This window comes from Aphis gossypii, unplaced genomic scaffold (assembly GCF_020184175.1).
Source record: "Aphis gossypii isolate Hap1 unplaced genomic scaffold, ASM2018417v2 Contig00281_ERROPOS243947, whole genome shotgun sequence".
NCBI lineage: Eukaryota > Metazoa > Arthropoda > Insecta > Hemiptera > Aphididae > Aphis > Aphis gossypii.
Window position 1 is genome coordinate 72,702 of NW_026083053.1, and position 21,352 is coordinate 94,053.

A 21,352-nucleotide genomic window follows, 5' to 3' on the forward strand; every position below is an offset into this window, starting at 1 on the left:
AGATTCACTTATCAAATACGGCCGATACTGTAGGAAGGGAAAGCATTAAAGCTAAGGGGTCCGACATCAAGTGGTTAAGAATCACATGACATTAGAGGACCGCAGAAAATGTTTGTTTGGGAAAGCCGGTGTGAAGGCTTACCAAGAAAATGTGTCTATTAGATCATTTTAGCACAAACTGTTGACAATCAGAACAAATAAATTGACGTACAACAGTTATGATGATAAGCGGGTTGTGCTAGATGATAAAATAAACACATTAGCTCATGGACACTACAGTATAGAGTAAGTTATCATAATTATATTTAAAAATAATTTTATTCATTTTACTTATAATTTTATACAAAAGATGAATCTGAGTTTTGGCCTGAACTCGAATTGCAGTTGGATCCTGAAGGACAGCCATGGACAGATTCAGATAAAGAATTATATAGAATGCTTGTACGATGTTTAATGGAATAGTTATACCCCCAATTTTTGTAAACTGTTTTATCTATATAACCATGTTATTTGTTTGATGTATATATAAAACAATGTTAAAATGTAAATATTATTATATTTGTTAAAAAAAATTATGTTACAATAATAAATGTTAAAAAAATTATGTTACAATAATAAGTGTTAAAATATAATATTTTTATGTTCATTCCTTAGGTTTCTTAATTTCAGCGATATTTTCTGCATCATTTCCTACAAGATCTGATATTTGAGATTTCATGTAGTCCACATTATCTTCCAGATCAGATACTTTAAATTTTAAATTTTCGGTTAATTGTTCGATATTTGATAATTTTTGTTCAATAATCTTAGTGTTATTTTCAAGTTGACTCATTTTTTCATTTAATTCAAATCTAATTATTTTTATAGAGTCATCGAATTTAGAAATAGTTTTTTTAGTTTCACCAGCTTGTGAACTACCAAACACATTCATGACTAAAATTATTTTTAAAAAGTATATTATGTAAAAAAATTAATTTTTCTTAATATAATTTTCTTCGATGATTTTCAAACGAGTGTTTAAATCTGAAATATATTATCCATGATTCGGTAAAGAATTTTCATCAAATATACCCGTTATGCGTTTTATTTCGGTATTTACACTGTCTATAGAAGAAAGTATAAAAGAAAGTGTTGTATTTGTTTCTATATAATTATTAAACAGCTCTGACATGCGATTTTCCAGCGTTAGGAGATGAACAACATTACTTTTTATGATATGAATTTCTTTCTGCTGATTATTTATTTCATTTTGTAATGTTTTATTACTTGACTGAATATCTGATATAATTTTTTTAGTATCACCAGCTTGAGAACCTCCAAACACGTTCATAGCTATAATACGACTGACACTATATTTTAACATTATAAGTGTTTTTTTTTTTTTAATAAGTGTATTTATCCAACTATTATGTGTGTTATCAAATCCAAGCCACTTGACAAGCATTTTATTTTGTTTTTTGCGTATAATTTTTTCGATCAGATATTCGTTCGGGTGTTCGGTTTTATGTATTTCCGCCGAGTAAAAACAACCGGCAATCGGTTTACCCGTATAATCTTGTAACTGATAAGTGACGGGTAATGTTTTATTTATTTTAATAATTTCAAATATTTCAGTTGACCAGTTGGGCATATAATCTTTTGTAAACACACCTTTTTGTGCACTGATACGAACGTTATGACCAACTTTGAATTTAATTTTTTCATTATTAATTTCACGTTGTTTTATAGTCACTGACGTAGGATTTAAATCTGCTTGCACTGGTGTCATTCCTATAGTTCTGTGTTTTGAATTATTGTATTCATTAAGCAGTTTTGGTAAAATTGAAATCCATTCGTGTGAGCCACGTGCCGTAAACTCTCTAAACATTTTTTCTTTTAGTGTACGATTAAATCGTTCAACAATACATGCTTTTATGATGCTAAATGTAGAATATTTGTGTATGTTATATTTGGCCATCAGATTATCGAAATTAGTGTTGTAAAATTCTTTTCCGTTATCGAGTTGTAAAAGTTTCGGTGCTCTATCTATTAATATTTTAGACATCGCGTTTGTGACTTCTTTCCCAGTTTTCGATTTTAATGCTATAGCCCACGCAGATTTAGTAAAGCAATCTATAACGCATAAAATATTCTTGTAACCTTTATTTTTCTTTGAATACGGTATCATTTCCACCAAGTCAGCCTGCCATAAATCATTTTTTCCATGTACGTTAACTCTGCGCCTAACGAAATTTTTCCGTGACGGTTTGTGTAGTTCAATAGCGATTTCACGTTAAGACATTAGGTATTCGTTTTATTATCCCAGCTTCATATAATTCTTCAAAAATCGATATTATTTCATTGGAGACGCCTGTATTACTAGCAGCTTTCGAAGCCAAAAGTAATCTTAGCCGGTCGACTAACTCATTCGGATTATCCCAATACACTAAGTTATTTTTTTGTAATTTCATAGACAGACCACCAGAGGGAAATAATTTACGTATTATCTATAATCTATATACATATAGGAGACGGCCCCTATTCACTCATCAACGCCCAGACCAAACCGCTGGGTCTAGAGACTTGAAATTTTGTATAGAGGTTCCTTAAGCAATGTAAGGGTGCACTAAGAAAGGATTTTTCAAAATTAGCATTTTAAAGGGTTGCTAAAATGGGGATTTTGTGATTTACGATGGAATTTTTGTTTATAAATAATTGCTATAACAACCTGATTTATGTGTTGATACATTTACATTTAGTCATTTTTTTAAAGTTTGTATATATTTTATATAGCTATATATATGTATTTTTTTCAAATTGTTTATCGCTGTTCAGTGTATTGATACACTGTAAAGTGAATACACAGTATAATTAATCTATATACATATAGTCATGCTAGGTCTCGATATGAGCATACTAATTCCCGCCGGAAAGTTGAAAGACTGACACTTCCATGGAAAATAATGGTCAACTCAGGAATGACGTACAATCCTGACCTGGCTTATGAGGCAGAAAAAACTATAGCTCTTGGTTCTATGAACCACAAGTGCGAATACTGCAATGCTCTAAAATGGAAAGAAGAAACCGCCGGAATGTGCTACAATAATGGCAAAGTGCAGCTTCCATTTTCATTACTGAAATGTTCATAACTTTTTTTTTCAAACCTCAATGAAGGTCCTATACTGTTCTTTACGTTAAAACGTATTATACCATTACTGAATATGGTTGTTCTAAAATCTATTTGATCAATCCCGATATCAAAAGTTATTTTCTCTGTCGATTTTATTCTAAAGTAATCGTTATCATTATTAAAGTCATCTATTTGAGTCAAAATTTGATTTTTAATATCCTTAATATCGTAACACCCCTTTTTCAGTGTGATACAACAGATTGGAAATTTATTATTATTTAGTAAACGATCGGGGTTTTCTAAATATATTTCGAAGTTGTTATTAGTTTCGTTTATGTTTGCAAATGTATTATATGTTTGCAAATTTAACAAAGCAATTTCCGAGTCATCGTATACATCAATTGGTGGACAATAATGTACAGATAATGTGGTTGTATTACCAGATAAACTTAAAGTAACTGATTCTTGCATTGTAAAAAATTAAGACATAAATGTCCATAATTAAATGAATTAAAATCTTGATAATTTGTGTAGTTATATTTAATTTTGTTTCCTTTAAAATAGTTTTATAGTTCAATCGGTGGAGGTAAATCACCGAAGCTATCAAAATATTCAACCTTATCTTTAATTTTATAAAACGCTACCCAATGACTTCCATTACCGGAAGATACGTCTAAGTTTAATATACCACATTCGATTGCGAGAGGTTTTTTAGGTAAGTTATCACGTGAAAATACTCCGCAGAAATGACTGATATTAAACTTTGTAACGTATTTTATAATATCTCTAGAAGTTAGTGGTCTGTTAGATAGCGTTTTTTTTCCTTGATCCATTATTATTTAAATATAATCCATTACCTTTCTTTCTTTTTGAATTTTGTATTGCATTATACACACTGGCACTTCCAGACATTAAACTACCAAGTGCTGATAATCCTGCAAAAATAGGTATTAAGGGAATTGCACCACCTGTCTGACCTGGTGTTAAAATCAACCTTTTACCAACATTTTTTTTTTTCGCTAACATTATACCATTTATTTTTATTTTTGTAGTACGTTTTCGTTTACGTTTACAACCCATTCCTATTTTTCTTTTAGCTTTCATTGCGTTTATTACGGTGTACGCAACGATTTTCTCTTTTCTAGGTGTATCTTTTGCTTTAAATCTTTCCCAAGCCCGAAGTTTTAACACTTTATGTCTATCTTCTAAATGTTTTCTAGTTGCATGCAAAATATCGTGATCGTAACATGTAGTATCAAACGGGTTTATTCCTTTATCAACACAATCTAGTCACTTTTTTTAATTTTGCACCATGTCAACAATACTAATAGTTTGAAATACGAGCTTCAAACGGATGACTATTTATAAGTGAGTTTACAAATCCTTTACCAGTCTTACCTGATTTACACTTATGAGTTGAACGTATCATTTATAACTGATTATAAAGTAAAAATGCATGAGTATTTATACGAAAAAATGAACTTGATTGAGCAGAAAGATAAATTAGATATTACAAATGTTGATGTTCAGATAGAAAAAAAACCATCAAAACATGGATCATTATTACCTGATACCATACGTGCTATATTAGTTGGTCCTAGTGGTTCAGGAAAAACAAATATAATGTATAATTTAATTACCCATGAAAACGGGTTAAGATTTGAAAATATTTATCTATACTCTAAAACCTCAAATCAAGAAAAATATGTTTTGTTAAAAAAATAATAGATGATATAAAAGGTGCTAATTTTTTCATTTTTACAAGTGCTGATAAAGTTATAAAACCAAACTTAACTAAAAAAAATTCCATTATAATTTTTGATGACGTTATATGTGGTCCGCAGTCAGTAATCAGAGAATACTTCTCAATTTGTAGACATTCAGGTGCTAGTTCAGTATTTTATTTAGCACAAACATATTCTAAAATACCAAAACAGTTAGTAAGAGATAACTCAATTTTTTTAATAATACTAAAACAAGACGATACAAATTTACGACATATATTCAATGATAATTCGTCTACAGATATGGATTTCATTGAATTTCGGAAAATTTCCCATTTATGTTGGAATCATAGTGATTATGGGTTTATGGTTATTGATAAAACTCGGGAAATGAATGAAGGAAGATATAGATGTGGTTTTCATACTTTTATTAAAATAAAATAAATGTAAGTATAAATATAAATATAAAGTATAACTGAAATTATATACATTGTGTTGTCAATAGTCATACGATACAGTTATATTCACATTATTATTTGAAATGATTAAAGAAAAAGTTTTATTGGAACATTTAATAACCTCAAAAAAAAATATAAAACGAAAAATAATGGAAATGAAAGGTGGTATCATAGATTCCGACAACTATTTTCGTGAAGCATTTAAACCAATAATAGTACCATTGAGCAACCAAACAGAAAAGAATACACAACCGGCTGATGAAATAAAACCGGAAACTTCAGACGTTAGTGATGATGATAATGATAACGAATTAAATTCATCATTTTCAATTTTTTTCAATAAACGTCCTACATCAAAACGATATGATAAATCATATGGTATGTATTATGATAAAGCCAGCGATTCATATAAAATAGGAGGCTACTCTGTAACTTTTAGTCATGGTAACTTACAGTTATTTAATAAATACTATCCATGGACTGAAGGACTATGGTCTTTACTATGTGAGAAAGAACCAAAAATACAACTCTACAAGATATGGAATCTTATTACGACATTTTAAAAACTTCACGAGCTCATTTAAAAGCAGATGGGAAACCTAAAACCTCAAAGTTTCATAAATGGACGAATGTTGTAAAACCTCTATACGATAGTGTTGCCTCGCTGGGCGATTACGCTAAACTGTATTGAGGTTGTTAATAATATAGTAATCGTTTTATTATAATATTATTAGATTAATATATTTTGTTTTATATTTGTATAAGACTAGTGAGGGGACGTGGTTAAGCAACTTCACCAACACGTTAGGCGCTCGGGATAGGCAACTTCACTCTCGTCATTGCCATCCTCAGGAATGATGGTTGAGATGAGTTGCAACCGACACACAAGAATACCAACACACACAGGACGAATTAATGGGAAACAGTTTATAAGACACAGGACGGCGAGAGGACGGAACAAGCTGGTTTGACACAATACCAGCACAACTTATGAACTAACTTAATTACTAAGGCAGGCAACGTTGACACTTGTACCTGAATCCGTGATGCTCTGGTCGACCTAGGCGGCCTCTCACACACCACCCGGTGCTGGCGGACTTACGCGTCGTGGCCGGAAGCTGATATGTCCGCGAATGCTCGATGATCACGTCCCATAAGTTGGCGCACACAAGGTTGTGCACGAACACAAGTAGGTAGGTAGATAATTGAAATCAAAAAACTTACACGCTGTGTTTTTGACTGTAAATCGCTGATCGGTACGTTTTTATTAAATATTTAAATGACTCTGTTGGAGCCACCACCAGAATACACAGTACAGTATAATATATTTAACAATGACAAATGGCGCTATACTAATAGCAAACAAACACTTATAGTAATGAGCTCAACATTCGACGCATTGCGAACTTGAGCACATATTATATATAAAAAAAATACACAATATAAAATATAAAAAATTAGGTGAATAACAAAAAAAAACTTGGAATGTGGAATAAAATTGAAAAAAAAAACTGATGATAGGAATTGGATTGTGTATCGTGACGGTCGTATTCTTTTATCATCTCGGGATTCTGATACCGTGGAGTGTTGATGTTATCGTCGTATTATTTATACGACAATAACCGTATCTACGTTCCGATGATATATGGTTACGTAATTATAATCCCGCTCACTAACAGATAGAATGAAAAATTAGGAAAAGCAATTAAATGAAGAAATAGATAAAATTAATAACTCAAGAACTCCTCGATTAAGTTTAGCATAAATTACCGATCATTTATCTAGATCTAACACTAAACGTAGTAATATTCATAATAATATAACTATACCAAATGATCCATTTGAATTTCGTCCAACAGCAAACAGTTCTATGACTACAGATCCAAAGAATGAAAAAATGTTTAATTTTACTGCAACCCCAAAGGTTAAGAGAGGTTCTGGTTTATATAAAGATGTAATACCTCAAACACAATTAGTTTATTATGACGATCCGAATGAACTAGTAACTAGATTAAATCTTCTAACATCATCACAAAATGTTGGTAATACTGGTGTCAATAATGAAATTATATCAATTTTAGAAGAATTACGCGAGAGAAATATTATAGTATAATGACAATCTTAACCAGTTTAGCTGAGGAGTTACATGGACCAGCGAGAAAAATATTTCCTAGACGAAGCGTAGTAACACGGTTTAAAGATGATCTCTGGCAAGCTGATTTAATAGACATGCAACCACATTCTAGACAAAATAATGGTTTTAAATTCATTTTAATTATTATAGATACATTTACCAAGTATGTGTGGGTAGAAGCACTAAAAAATAAAACAGCAAAGGAGTGTACAAAAGGTATAATAAAAATATTAAAAAAAAATCAACCAAAATTATTACAATCAGATAACGGAACAGAATTTTACAATAATGAATTTCAAAGTATAATGAATAAGTATCATATTAGACATTATTCAACATACAGCAGTATAAAGGCTGGTATGGTTGAACGCGTTATAAAAACAATAAAAAATAAAATTTACAAATATTTTACATCAACAGGTTCATGGAATTGGATAAATTCAATTTTTAAATTAGTATATAATTATAATAATACAAAACATTCAACAATAAAATGTTCACCACACGAAGCTCGGATCAACTCGGTTACAATAAAAAGAAAAACATTACAAATTAATACATGAAATAAACTTAAATTTAAAATTAATGACAAAGTAAGAATATCTAAGTATAAACATAATTTCAGTAAAGGTTATACACCAAATTGGACAACAGAAGTGTTCACTATTTCTAAAATTTTAAATACAGATCCATTAACTTATCAACTAAAAGATAGTTCAAATAATGTAATATTAGGCTATTTTTATACACAAGAATTAAAAAAAACATTTTTTCCCGACACCTTTCTCATTGAACGTATTATAAAATAAAATAAAAACAAATTATATGTTAAATGGTTAGGTTTTAACAACAGTCATAATTCGTGGATTGATGTGAACGATATTTTAAAATAGTAAATAAACGAAATGTATCAATCAATATTTATTATTTTAATTGTATAAACCATTTTATTATTACAATGTTTGGATCTATTTCATTTTTATGTTAATTTATTTTTTAATTGATTACCGAATGTTATAATTGAATTAAATCCGTTAATCTTTTTACTACCATATCCCTACTAATCTGCCAATCGATGTATGTATGTACATACATACATACATACATACATAACCTTACCTGTATGTATGTATTTTCAATATCGATTTCTAATTTGGAATTATAGGTTTTGAATGAATATTTGGTTTATCAACAATTATTCTAGGTTTGTTCATTCTGAAAAATTAAATGTTATACTGTTTAGCTAATTGTTTAAACATGCATTTTAGTAATAAAATAAAAAAATGAATAAATAACGTTTTTTGTTTTTTTTTTTTTAAATTGTATTTCCTATATTTTTTTAATCAATATTATAATTTTTATTGAATACTATATCAATTTTACATCAGTCTGCTAAAATTACATAAGAAGATCCGGTACAGGGTTTACAATATTGATTCTTAATTGTAATGCATTAATTGAATATAAACTCCAACCACTTCCTTTAGTTACAAAATTACTTTCCTCTTTGTTAATTTTATGAAACATTTTTTTTAATAAATTTTCGAAATTTGAATTTGTATATGCCAAAACATTCACTGTTTTAAATAAATATCTTGGTGTTCCTGTGTTAACACATGTACGTAAACACAGTTGAGATATAAGTTAAATTTAATACTAGTTTGTTGTGTCATTTTTTTTTAATTTACAAAATAACAATAAAAATAATTTATTATTATTACAATCGATAGCGTTAACCATTGAATGATCGAGGTTAATTTTTAAAAGGTAGTGGTTATTTTCACGTCCTACCCTGTGATTGGTCGTAGTATTGATAAGAAATATTTCTCTATGAGTTATTTATAAATATGCCCCATAGTTTTATGTATTATAATATAATATAATATTATTATATTCTTACTCTATGGTTTTAACCGAGGCTTAAACAATGTTAAAATTATAATACAGTATTACAGTCATACAAATTAATTTTAATAAGTCACAAGTTAACCAATAAATAAATAAATCAATAATTCAATAATAATACAAATATATTTAGTCGCAGCATCTTAAGTACATATGGGACAGATCCAAGTAGGTGTCAATTTTTTAATTTGAATGACTTGGTAGATGGCAAGCCAACTTCCTTCAGTTATTTCGTTTATTTCGTCAATTGTAATTTTGATGTGAGTTTTCTCTTCTTTGGAACACCAATTACAGTTTTATCTTTACCTAAATTTTACATACTTAAATAATGTATCTATATTCTATAGAAGATAATATTACCCTTTGGTCGACCTCTTTTAGGTATTCTTGGTGGTAGATGTGGCAAATTATCTTCTAGGTTATCTATTTGTATAGGTATAACATTGCCTTCCTCAATTTCTATTATTTCAATATTTGCTTCTATATTTTCATTTTCTTCAATTTCTATTATTCTATATTGCATCTATATTTTCTTTGTTTTCATTTTCCTTGAGTAAAGAATCTAAATATAATTATTAAAATATAACTGTTTGTTTAAATAATTATAAATAAAACTAATACAAACCAATTTCAGTGGTTGTTATGTTTTTGTCTTGTTCCCATGCATTGGCAATATATTTTAGTATCATTAAACGCTGTTCAAATTGTTTCCGTTGCTTCTGAAGCTAGAGAAGCCATCGTTTGGCTTCAACGTGAGCACTCCGATACTTTTCATGTGCATTCGGTATTTTTTTTTATTTTGAACAGTCACTACATTAATATTCTGAATTTCATTTTCATCACTAATTTGGTTTCCTTTAATGTTTTCAGTATCATTTGTTGGAATAACTCTACACACTCTAGCATAATATTGCCTAGTCCATCTTTCTGCATATAGTTCTGGATTATGTAGTGGAATATTATATATCTGTCGCAATTTAAGAATATGATGACACGGTAAACACATGCTTGTGACAAATGAACAACTACATTTTATTGTACTAGTATCTATTACACCTTCACTCGATTGAATTGTTGCTGATTGTGTTTCTTTATTTAAAGATAAAATGTTTATATTTTTAATAGATTTAAATTTTGACATTACTAGATCATAAGCGTATGGCGTTAAATACCAGTACATTTGTTTTTCTTCTGTTGATAAGTTATTGACAAAACTTGGAGTTTTACTGAAACACTCAGTAGCCATATGGTCTCTTTCCGTTCTAAGGGTCACCATTAACATCTCTAGTCCTATATAATAATTAATAACATTTTTTAAATATATAATAATACAATTATATGTACTTATAATAGATGTATTATTATAATACAATTTTACCTTGAAATAGTTGGTCTAGTCTTGAAAATTTCGTGACCACCTGGGTAATTTTTTGATTAATACTTTCTAATCTATTATTTGTTCTATTACCTAATATAAAAAAATATTTATTTAATAATACTAAATACTAATACAACATATTATATTTAAATTTACAACCTAGAGTCATGAATTTAGATAGGAAATACACCACCCATTCATTTTTAATGGGATGCCAATTTTTATTAAAATATTCCATTACACTATTTATTTTTGTCTGTTTTAGTTCTTCGTAATTTAATTCATATTCATCTGCTGATTTTGAAAATACTATTTTTTGCAATATTTGGAGGCATAATGTTCTTTGTCCTATATTAAGGAACAATATTATATACAATAAGTATTACATTATTTAATATTACATATTTAATTTAAATTTGTATATATTTTCTTACCTGAAGTTATGTTCATTTTTTCACAGGTAATTTCTCTTGACATAGACCTCAAACAATGAAAAATACAAATTAAAATTTGGGTTGTTGGAAATTGATTTTTAAATACGTTTCGTTCGGTGAAATCTTTATCAGCCATTATGCATTTTATATTTTCCCACGCAGGATTAAATCTTTTGAAAGTTATAGCCATATTTGCAACATTTTCTAGGTCTTCAGAAGTTAGGAGACAGAAACCTACAATCTTACTCTGTCCATTGCTATCTTCAACTGTTAATATATTATAAATAATAGTATGTGAAAGTTAACTGTTACATACTTACATTATTAATAAACTGATATAAACAAACCTAAAAACACATAAAGAGGTAATCTCAAGTCGTTTACTTTGTAAATTGCATCTATAAATAAAATTTTTGGACACAAAGAAAAAATGCGCTGCATCTCCAAGTCTTGGAAGTAAATCGCCTTCAATTCATTATTACAATTTTTGGAAATGTGTAATGTAACATTAGAATTTTCGTAATGTTTTACTACTATTTCTAATGCATCAGAGGCAGGTGAATTTGAAATAACTAAATTGTGAATATCCCTTAGTGTAACAATTTTATTTTGTGTTCTCATTAAGTCATTTTGTAATATTTTTTTGTTAACTTTCATGTTGATCATTTTTGTTGCCATTATTTTAGCATCATTATCTAATCGTCTTTGTTTTGGATAATGATCATTGATCATACATAGTCTAACAAATATATGTTTTATACTTAAAAATGTATAGTTAAAACTAAGCTCTAAATTAATTATTTTTACCTTAGTACATATGTGATTATGCTCACTAACAAAAGATTTAATGACCAATTTTTCACCCATTGCATCGGGCCTTATACGAATAACTACAGGACAGTTTGAACGGTAAGAACTGAAAGAAAATGTATCAAAAATGTTATAGAAAATATAATTCTTATACACAAACCTTTGTTGTGGTCTAATCCCTTTTGATTGGGTTTTGTATTGTCCTCCATTAACACACACATAATCAATTTCAGTATATTCCAGCTTTGGATTTATATATCTTTTTAATCCTTTTTTTTTAGCCCCTTCAATTGTCCTTGAGTTTGATTTTGTAAAATTGCAATAATGTTTAGCCTCATAATTACTTATAGAGTTTTCTAATTCAACTAGTGAAGAAAACTCACTGCCAATTTTAAATTCTAGTACATGAAGCTAAAATTAAAATTTTAAAAATTATTTATTATAATCTGTTACTACATTTAATAAATACATTTACATATAGGAACTATTTTTGATTTTTAAAATAATTAATCATACTTACTACATCGTCAGAAATGTTGATATTGGTAGAATTGGTAGATACATTATTTAAATTCATATTGCTTTATAATATACAGTAAAACCTCGTTAAGACGCTCCCGTTTAATACGCCATCCCGCTTAACACGCGGATTTTTCCCGGTCCTAGGTAATTGTACACTTTTAACATTGAAAAAAACACGCTTAATACGCCACCGCATAATACGTAATCCCGCATAATACGCTCTAATTGCTGGCTTCTCAAACCTTTTAAAATAGAAAAAAACCCATTAATACAATCAGCGATAAGAATTTCGTTGAAACGTTTATCTATTATCGACCGAATAATTGATATTTATTTTTAACATCTTGATGTGGTTTATACTCTTACTATATTTCGTAAGTACGTACGTAAGTTAGTTATATGATCGGACGTTGAAGTGTACACGTGACATCACACGCAGATTTATAATTTGTATGTTTTGTTTATTGTTATTCGTGTGTGGTTTAAAATGACGAGTGCGTCTACGTCATCTAGTAGTGCCGGAGTGAAAAGAAAGCTTTGTCTATTGACGATAAATTATTGAGAATTATTAAACTGTATGATGAAAAAATTGGTGTATTCAATAAACAACAAATTGCCGACCAATTAAGATTGCCCTCCTCTTCGTTGCGAACCATATTGAAGAACCGGAAAGAAATTGAAAAAAACGCTTTTTCTGGCAGTACGAAACGTCAAAAGGTTAGAAATGGTAAAAATGAGCAGTTTGAAAATATTTTGTTGGAGTGGCTTCGATAAGCTCGCACATTAAATTTGGCTGTAAATGGTCCCGTTTTGACAGAAAAAGCAAATGAGATCGCAAAAAGGTTGAACATAGCGGACTTTGGTGGATCTAATGGTTGGCTTGATCGTTTTAGAAAAAGGCACGGTATTGTCTATCGTAAAATTTGTGGGGAAGCCGATGCTGTAGATGACAACAGTATTAAATCGTGGAAAGAGACAATTCTACCAAATTTGTTGAAAGATTATTCACCCGAGGATATATACAATGCTGATGAGTTTGGCTTGTTCTTTAAATTGATGTCAAATAAGTCACTTGTGATGAAAGACGAAACATGTCATGGTGGTAAGTTAAGTAAGGACCGGTTAACTGTTTTAACTTGCTCAAATTGGTCTGGAACTGACAAGCTAAAACTTTTGGTAATAGGTAAATCGAAATCCCCCCGATGTTTTAAAAATGTACACACTTTACCGTGTGATTATAAAGCTCAAAACCGTGCGTGGATGACTGAAATTAATTCATTGAATGGGTTCAACAGCTCAACTGCGAGTTCGTTAAACAGAAAAGAAACGTCCTTTTATTTGTCGATAATTGCCCTGCTCACCCGAAAGAAATAACCCTTACAAATATCAAACTTGTGTTTTTCCCGCCAAATGCTACGAGCAAGCTTCAGCCCCTTGATCAAGGTGTGATCAAAGTTTTAAAACAGAAATACCGTAAGAAATTAGTTCAACGGTATTTACTAGAAATGGAATCGGTGACCGATGAAAAATCCCCAAAATCCCCAAAATCAATGTTTTAGATGCTATTCATTATGTTTCAATTGCGTGGGATGAGATAAAACCAGAAGTTATTAAAAACTGTTTCAACAAAGCCTATTTTGGTAACGTATCACAAGAAGACCCTCACGTTTTGGACTCAGACGAATTTCGGACTTTGAGGAGGTTTATCCAGGCTACACATCCATTGACGACCAATTAATAACGAACGAGGCACTAGAACTTGAAGAAATTATCAATCAGGCTACAGTAAACGATGAACCAGATGAGCCAAGTGATGATGAGGAAAAATACATCCACCACTTCCGTCAATCGCTAGTACTGTACAATCAATATCTACATTGAGACAGGCACTTACTGCAACTGATGGCTCCGAAAACATGCTTCTATATCTAGGTAGGGTGGACAATTTCTTATTGAATAAATATAAAAATAATGTATTGAAACAACCAACCATTACCACTTTTTTTAATCCAAGAAAATAATACATAATTATAAAATATGTTCCTAATAATTTTATTGTATGTATATTTGATGTTTTTTTTATTATTAATTTTAAATACAACTTATGTAACTGTGTAATACATAACAAGTCACACTATGAACATTTTTCTAATTTATTCTATCTACATATTATCACATTTAAAATGCTTTTAATATGCGGGTATCGCCTATAACGCTTTAAGAGCGTAATAGGCGGGTTATCGCCTATAACGCTTTAAGAGCGTAATAGGCAGGATATCGCCTATAACGCTATCCCGCATATTGCGCGGTTTTACGATTTCCCCTTTGAGAGCGTCTTAACGAGGTTTTACTGTACTTATTATTTAGTTCACTACACTATAGGCAACAGACTTATTACAACCACTATAACACAATAATAAGATTGATGGATTCTATGGCAAAAGGTAGAACAAATCTAATGACAGAATTTTATAAACAAGTTAGTAATAAAAAATAACGAGGGTGATAAAATTGATAGGTATAGATTTTAAAAATAATTCATCTTAAATAGGTATTTCAGCCTTAGGATATTTTAAGATAACTATATTTGTTTTTTTTAACATTTATTAATTAATTTACAATTACTTTTATTTCATACTTATGTACATTGTCACAAATGTTGATATTTAAATCTATATTCAATTTTATATTCACTATACAATAGGTAACAATAACACTTATAACTTCAATTAATTAGTATGTTTGAACATTAATAGGTAATCAATAAAAATAATAGAAATTATACACTTTAAAATAGCCTTTAGTTATTTTGTTATAGGGATGTAGCTAAGATATTATTTCAGGAGTCAGATTAAAATAATTAAAGTACATATAATAAGTAATTTTAAGCATTATTATTATTTAAGCAAAAATCAAATTTATTATAACGTACATATATATATATTGTATATTATACATGTATAAAAAAATGTATTTTTGTTATTCACTAGGTAAATAATGTAAGTATAAAGTAATGATAATTGTATTATAATAAATATAAATATTGTGCAAACAAAACAATGAAAACATAAACAATATACAAATATAAACTGTATTTATAAGTATAATATAGATATACAATTATAATTTATAATAATTTTCTTATTTATATTTCCATTATATCATATTATATTCAGACTAAAAAAATTTTGTTGATGACATTTCAGCGGGTCCAAACCCCATGGACCCCCTCCTGGTTACGTAATTATTTTATTAATAACTAATTAAATATTTTGTTTTAATTTTACAAAATTAAATAAAATCAATAATTCAAAATTACGCGGGTTTCCTTATCAATATTACGACCAATCACAGGGCAGGACGTGAAAACAAATAATTTCACGTTGGACGTGAAAATAACCACTACCTTTTTAAAATATTACTGTGTTACTAATTACGATCTATTGTTATTAAAGATAAATCAATATAATTTTATTATTTTACTTAATATGAACTGATAATATTGATTTTTTACACATAAATAATAACTTAGTACCTATAACTTAAAGCTGATCTGGTTTTTTTTCAAAATTTTTTTAGTATCTCCAGTAAACCAGTAAATCTCTGGTTTATATATAATATATATATTCATTAATCTTATTCATCCATCAAGTGATATTATGAAAGGTCGTTCTCAATGTCGTTTAATTTTAGATTTAACGTAAGTCTGCGATATAGCTGTAGAAATTAAGTATTAAATCGACATGTTAATATTTGTTAAAATCAAAATCGATTGTAATTATTTTTAACGGATGAGGTTAATTTTTCAATATTACCGTGTTACTAATTGCGAGCTATTAGTATTTTGTAAGAACTTATATTATTTTATTATTTTACTTAATATAAACTGATAATTGTTTTTTATACATAAATAGTTGAAAATACATTTCGTTAATTTTACATCACTAACTGCGTCGTGTATATAAGTTATCCCAACAAAACATAAATGTAAAATGATAGCCAAGTTCAATTAAATAATATGCTTTGGTTGTTGACTTCAACGACAAAAGAAGTGAGATCTAAATGGATGCCAAGTTCAATGGTCAGTCCTGAAATTTATTTATAACAACATAAAATATAATTTCTTCTTATCACTTAGGATAATGTTTTGAAGCCTAAGGTCTGACTTGGCTAGTTGTCATAAACGAATTATTATTAAGTACCAACCAAAACAGTCATGGAAGAGCACTGTGTTCGATAGCTAGTTTCTACCAGCAAGCCAATTTTAGAAGGATAAAAAAGAACTTACAACTTTAGAACTTGCGAAGGCTATAACATAATTTTATTCGTATATGGAAACTAGCCAAGTCAGACCTTAGGCTTCAAAACATTATCCTAAGTGATAAGAAGAAATTATATTTTATGTTGTTATAAATAAATTTCAGGACTGACCATTGAACTTGGCATCCATTTAGATCTCACTTCTTTTGTCGTTGAAGTCAACAACCAAAGCATATTATTTAATTGAACTTGGCTATCATTTTACATTTATGTTTTGTTGGGATATCATTACTTTTTTGTAAGTAAATTATTAATAGCTATTAAATCATATTAAAATATTTTTCAAATGGTTTTTAATAAACTATTGTATTTTCCTACATAAGTATAAAAAAAAAAATTAATTTAATTTAATTTAATTTTTTTTTTTTTTTTATTAATTTAATTTAATTTTTTTTTTAATTTTTTAATTTAATTTTTCAATTTAAGTCAACACTACATTAAATTAGAAGCAATCAATTAATTAATTGAAAAATAAAACATAATAGATAATTAATTGCAAAATTATAATAAAATCAATTGATAAAAATTAAAAATTTAAAAATTTAAAAAATTTAAATTAAAAATCTTCAAGTTTCTGATTTTTTTCTTTGTATTAACCTAACTACCTATCAGTATGCCAAATTTGAACTTTCTAGGTCATCTGGAACTGGGTTAGAATTTTGATCTATAGGCAAGTCAGTCAGTGATAAAAATGACGATTTTGGGACGTTAATATCTAAATAACGGTTTGAGGTATGTTTATGAAATTTGGAAAACATATGTATCTTGTAAGTCTCAATATATGAGCCAAATTTGACATGTTTATGTGGAATAGTTTTTGAGTTATGAGGGGGTCAAAAGTGGCTCCAAATGGTTCGTGTAATATTACACACGGTGCTGCTCGCTAGTTCTGTAGCTAGAACTTGGCTTGACACGCTACCGCGTGTCTAGATATCATGGTATTGATTACAAATTGAATCATGAGTTTCCTTCAACGATAAAAATCTACCATTTTTAATTATATAACCTAATTTATGGTTTAATATAATTTCATTTCTTTTAAAATTAATTAATTATAAATAAAATACACTATTATTATCAGTATCGTATGCAGTCATATTCAACATTATATTTGTATTAAAACCTAATCTTTGTAAAATATTTTTATCTGTACTACCATTCCATAGAAAAATAATTGCATTTTGATTATTAAAATCAAGATAGTTTTTTAAAAAGCTTGTAGTTAGGTTCGACGTTATTGATTTCATAGCTAAATGTAATTCGTTTAATATAACTTGAAGCTGATCTGGTTTCTTTTCAAAAAATTTTTAGTAACAAATCTCTAGTTTTTATATATGAATAATATTCATTAATCTTATTCTTCCATCAGGTGATATTATTAAAGGTCGACCTCGTAGACGAATAATTTCAGATTTTACGTGAGTCTGTGATATAGCTGCAGAAATAAGTATTAAATCTGTACGTTGATAGTTGCTGACTTCAAAATCAATTATAATTATTTTATTTTGGTTTTTGCCTGTAATTAAACAACATATAAATTAATAGTATCATAGTATTATTTTTATCTATGTTACTAAAATATATTTTAATAAAAATAAAATACTGATTTCATAATTTTTTATTTTATATAAAATTTAGATTATTGAATGTACTTTATATTTTATTGATTAATTTTTTTTATTTATGCGTAGTATGAATTTATTTGATATTAAATATTTCATTATTCATCTGATTTTTATTTCAATGAAAATTTGTAAAATATTAAAACATATTTTTTTATAATCAATAATATAAATATTTTATAGACACATAACTTATTATTTTTTAAAAAATATATAAAAAAATAAAAACAATCATATCTTTTATATTTATTCACTAAGACTAGCAGATTCACTAGCAGCTTAATTAATCTATAATGATATAAACAATATTCAAATAAAATAATAATTTTCAACTTTGATTTTATATCATAATTTTTTTAATCTGATCGTGTTTTACTATAGCATACTTTAATAAGTCATATTTATTAACTTTTATTATAAGTTAAATATTAAATTAATTTGAATTCAACCAATTTTATTTTTTTATATTTTATTCATTTTATTTTATATTTTCATATTATACGTATGTATTATTTATATTTTAAATATTTCATTATTCATCTGATTTTTTTTTCACTGAAATTTTGTAAATTATTAAAACATATTTATTATAATTAATTATATTTGTATTTTATCTTACTTATTGTTTTGCTGCATAGTTTGATGAATACCTCGGTCCATGTTGTTGCGTTGAATAAGTAGGTTATAGTTTATCAATTAAAAATGAATTAAGAACTAAACTGTTTCTTCAAATTAATATTGTATTTAATTTAGATAAATAATTATAAAACTTAACTAATATCAAAAACCTCGCTTGATGATAGTGTTGTAATAAAGTCAGCGACTTACAAGTACTGAAAGGCTGAGGATAATTGACTATAACCACTCAAAGCACTTTGTAAATGACTATAAGTCTATAAATATTGAATGATTATGAACCAGATTTATAGTTTGATCCAATGGTGTGATATGTGATCACGCCATATTACACTTTGATCACAGATATTTTTTATAGATTAGGAGTAGGATGAATATGGGGCTTCTGGATCTCCTCCCCCTTAAATTTTACATGTAAAAGCATAGGCTCCTCTATATAGGCAATTCGTAGTACAGGCTCCTCCCAAACAACGAGTAATAACTCAATATAGGCAACCTGCAACACGCATAAACCCAACACCATCACCAGATCCTACACGTAACCGGCATATATTTTACCTACCTTCTCTTCAAACCCCTACCTTTTGAAGAAAAATAATATATATAAAATTCTGATTTCGACTAAATAAAATACTTGTCCGTCAAAAATTTTTCCTCAATTATATCCCCCCCCCCCCTTTTTATTTACACACACACACACACATACACACACACACACACACACACGTACATGTAAAAACGTACTCATAATATAATATATAAGGTATACCTACAACATCACACATATCTAAAAATGTTATACAATTTTCAGATTATAACCCCATTTGAATAAACATCATGCTAAAGCATACGTTATACATCGGATTGTATCTCAAACAAACACATATTCAAATATATTATAATATAGTTTAAATATATACATATTATACAATTTATATAATATATACTTACATATCAATAAAACACATATTTAGCATATGATACATACTACATAGGTATATTTATATATATAATTATGATATGACCATACAAACTATAACTGTAACTATACTTAAAAACTATAATATGATACATACATACATACATACATGCTCATAATATAATATAAGGTACCTACAACACCACACATATCTAAAAATATTATACCAGTTTCAGATTATAATCTCATTCGCTAAAGCATACGTTAACGTTATACATCGTTATGTATCACACACACACACACGATAACAGTATTCTATAGATTTGTTCCAACACGGGATTTGGGACTAGTTGCCGACTGATCCATGATTGATTTACGGCGCATGCGCTACCGTGGACTGATCGTGGATTTTGACCACTGTTGGAACGCGTTTCTGACTGAATACTGATGGACTGCGCTTACAGTGTGCCCAAATTTAAAATAAAAAGTATGGTGCCGTAATACTGGTAGTAGGGTCGCTGTCCCCGAGTATGAATAGAAAACTGAAGACCCAGCAGACAGAAGGTGATAAGCATATCCTGCATTCCTGCGATCCTGCCTAGTGCCTACCTTACAACGGTCTCAATGGTCTCACCGGAATTCATACTGTGGTTGGCGGTTGCTGTAAATACAGCTTAGTTTACTGTTTACTAGTTCTTTTTCTATGGTTTACTTTTTGCTTAGTAAACTTGTCTATGGTTGCTGTTAATTGCATTAAAAATGAACGATATTGACGATATTGATGACTTTTTTGCATCCAGTTCTTCCTCTGACGACGGATTGGACTTAATTAATAACCATAAAATAAAAAACGAACGTTTTATAGGTGAGTAGATGTTAACGGGCTTCTGTTTTATTAACGATTAATTTATTTTTTTTTTTGTTTAGAAAAAACTGTCCAACAATATGATTGTGAAACATATTTTGGGCATTTCAGGATTAGTCGTCATTTGACAACAAGAATAACTGATTTGTACAGAGAAAGTAATCATTTAAAAAAAAACAGACATGGCCAATTTGGTAAAATACCTGCGGATGACCAGGTTGGTAGTGTTTTAGTTCAGTTTATGTACATTGTACCTATTTGAGCATTGATTATAATATAATATACTCAATGGTATTAGCTAGCATTTAATATAATATTAACAGTTCACCCAATGCACCTACCACTTTACCATTTATTGATTTTAGGTCCTTATATTTATGTGGTTTGTTGGGCACCAAACTGCAAGCTTCCGTGATGTTGTAGACCGTTTCAATATTACACTAAGTTCTCTGCATAGAATTATTGAACGGCTTACATATTTTTTGAGCAACTATTCACCACAAATAATCAAATGGC

At 28.6% G+C, this 21,352-nt stretch overlaps 2 protein-coding genes and 1 pseudogene across 2 annotated transcripts; 1 reads left to right on the top strand and 2 right to left on the bottom strand.

Annotated features, from left to right (window-relative positions):
* Positions 1-643: 643 nt before the first annotated feature.
* Positions 644-2,044, bottom strand: LOC126553624 (uncharacterized). Its single transcript, XM_050208768.1, has 2 exons — positions 1,072-2,044; positions 644-933 (listed from the first exon to the last, which is right to left on the bottom strand). Exons 1-2 carry the CDS (start codon positions 2,042-2,044, stop codon positions 644-646), a joined length of 1,263 nt encoding a protein of 420 aa, XP_050064725.1.
* Positions 2,045-9,944: 7,900 nt separating this feature from the next.
* Positions 9,945-12,529, bottom strand: LOC126553625 (uncharacterized; annotated as a pseudogene).
* A 678-nt stretch (positions 12,530-13,207) lies between these two features.
* On the top strand, positions 13,208-14,212 carry LOC126553626 (tigger transposable element-derived protein 4-like). Its single transcript, XM_050208769.1, has 4 exons — positions 13,208-13,214; positions 13,292-13,650; positions 13,770-13,947; positions 14,034-14,212. Exons 1-4 carry the CDS (start codon positions 13,208-13,210, stop codon positions 14,210-14,212), a joined length of 723 nt encoding a protein of 240 aa, XP_050064726.1.
* The last annotated feature ends 7,140 nt before the right edge of the window (positions 14,213-21,352 follow it).

What these genes read in the sequence shown, in the direction of transcription:
- LOC126553624 (XM_050208768.1), bottom strand. Translation starts at nt 2,044, where the DNA reads ATGTCTAAAATATTAATAGATAGAGCACCGAAACTTTTACAACTCGAT. An exon ending in CGAAATAAAACGCATAACGG is followed by an intron (nt 934 to 1,071) that starts GTATATTTGATG and finishes AAATAATTTTAG; the next exon opens with TCATGAATGTGTTTGGTAGT.
- LOC126553626 (XM_050208769.1), top strand. An exon ending in CTGACAAGCTAAAACTTTTG is followed by an intron (nt 13,651 to 13,769) that starts GTAATAGGTAAA and finishes TGGGTTCAACAG; the next exon opens with CTCAACTGCGAGTTCGTTAA. An exon ending in AGTTTTAAAACAGAAATACC is followed by an intron (nt 13,948 to 14,033) that starts GTAAGAAATTAG and finishes TCAATGTTTTAG; the next exon opens with ATGCTATTCATTATGTTTCA.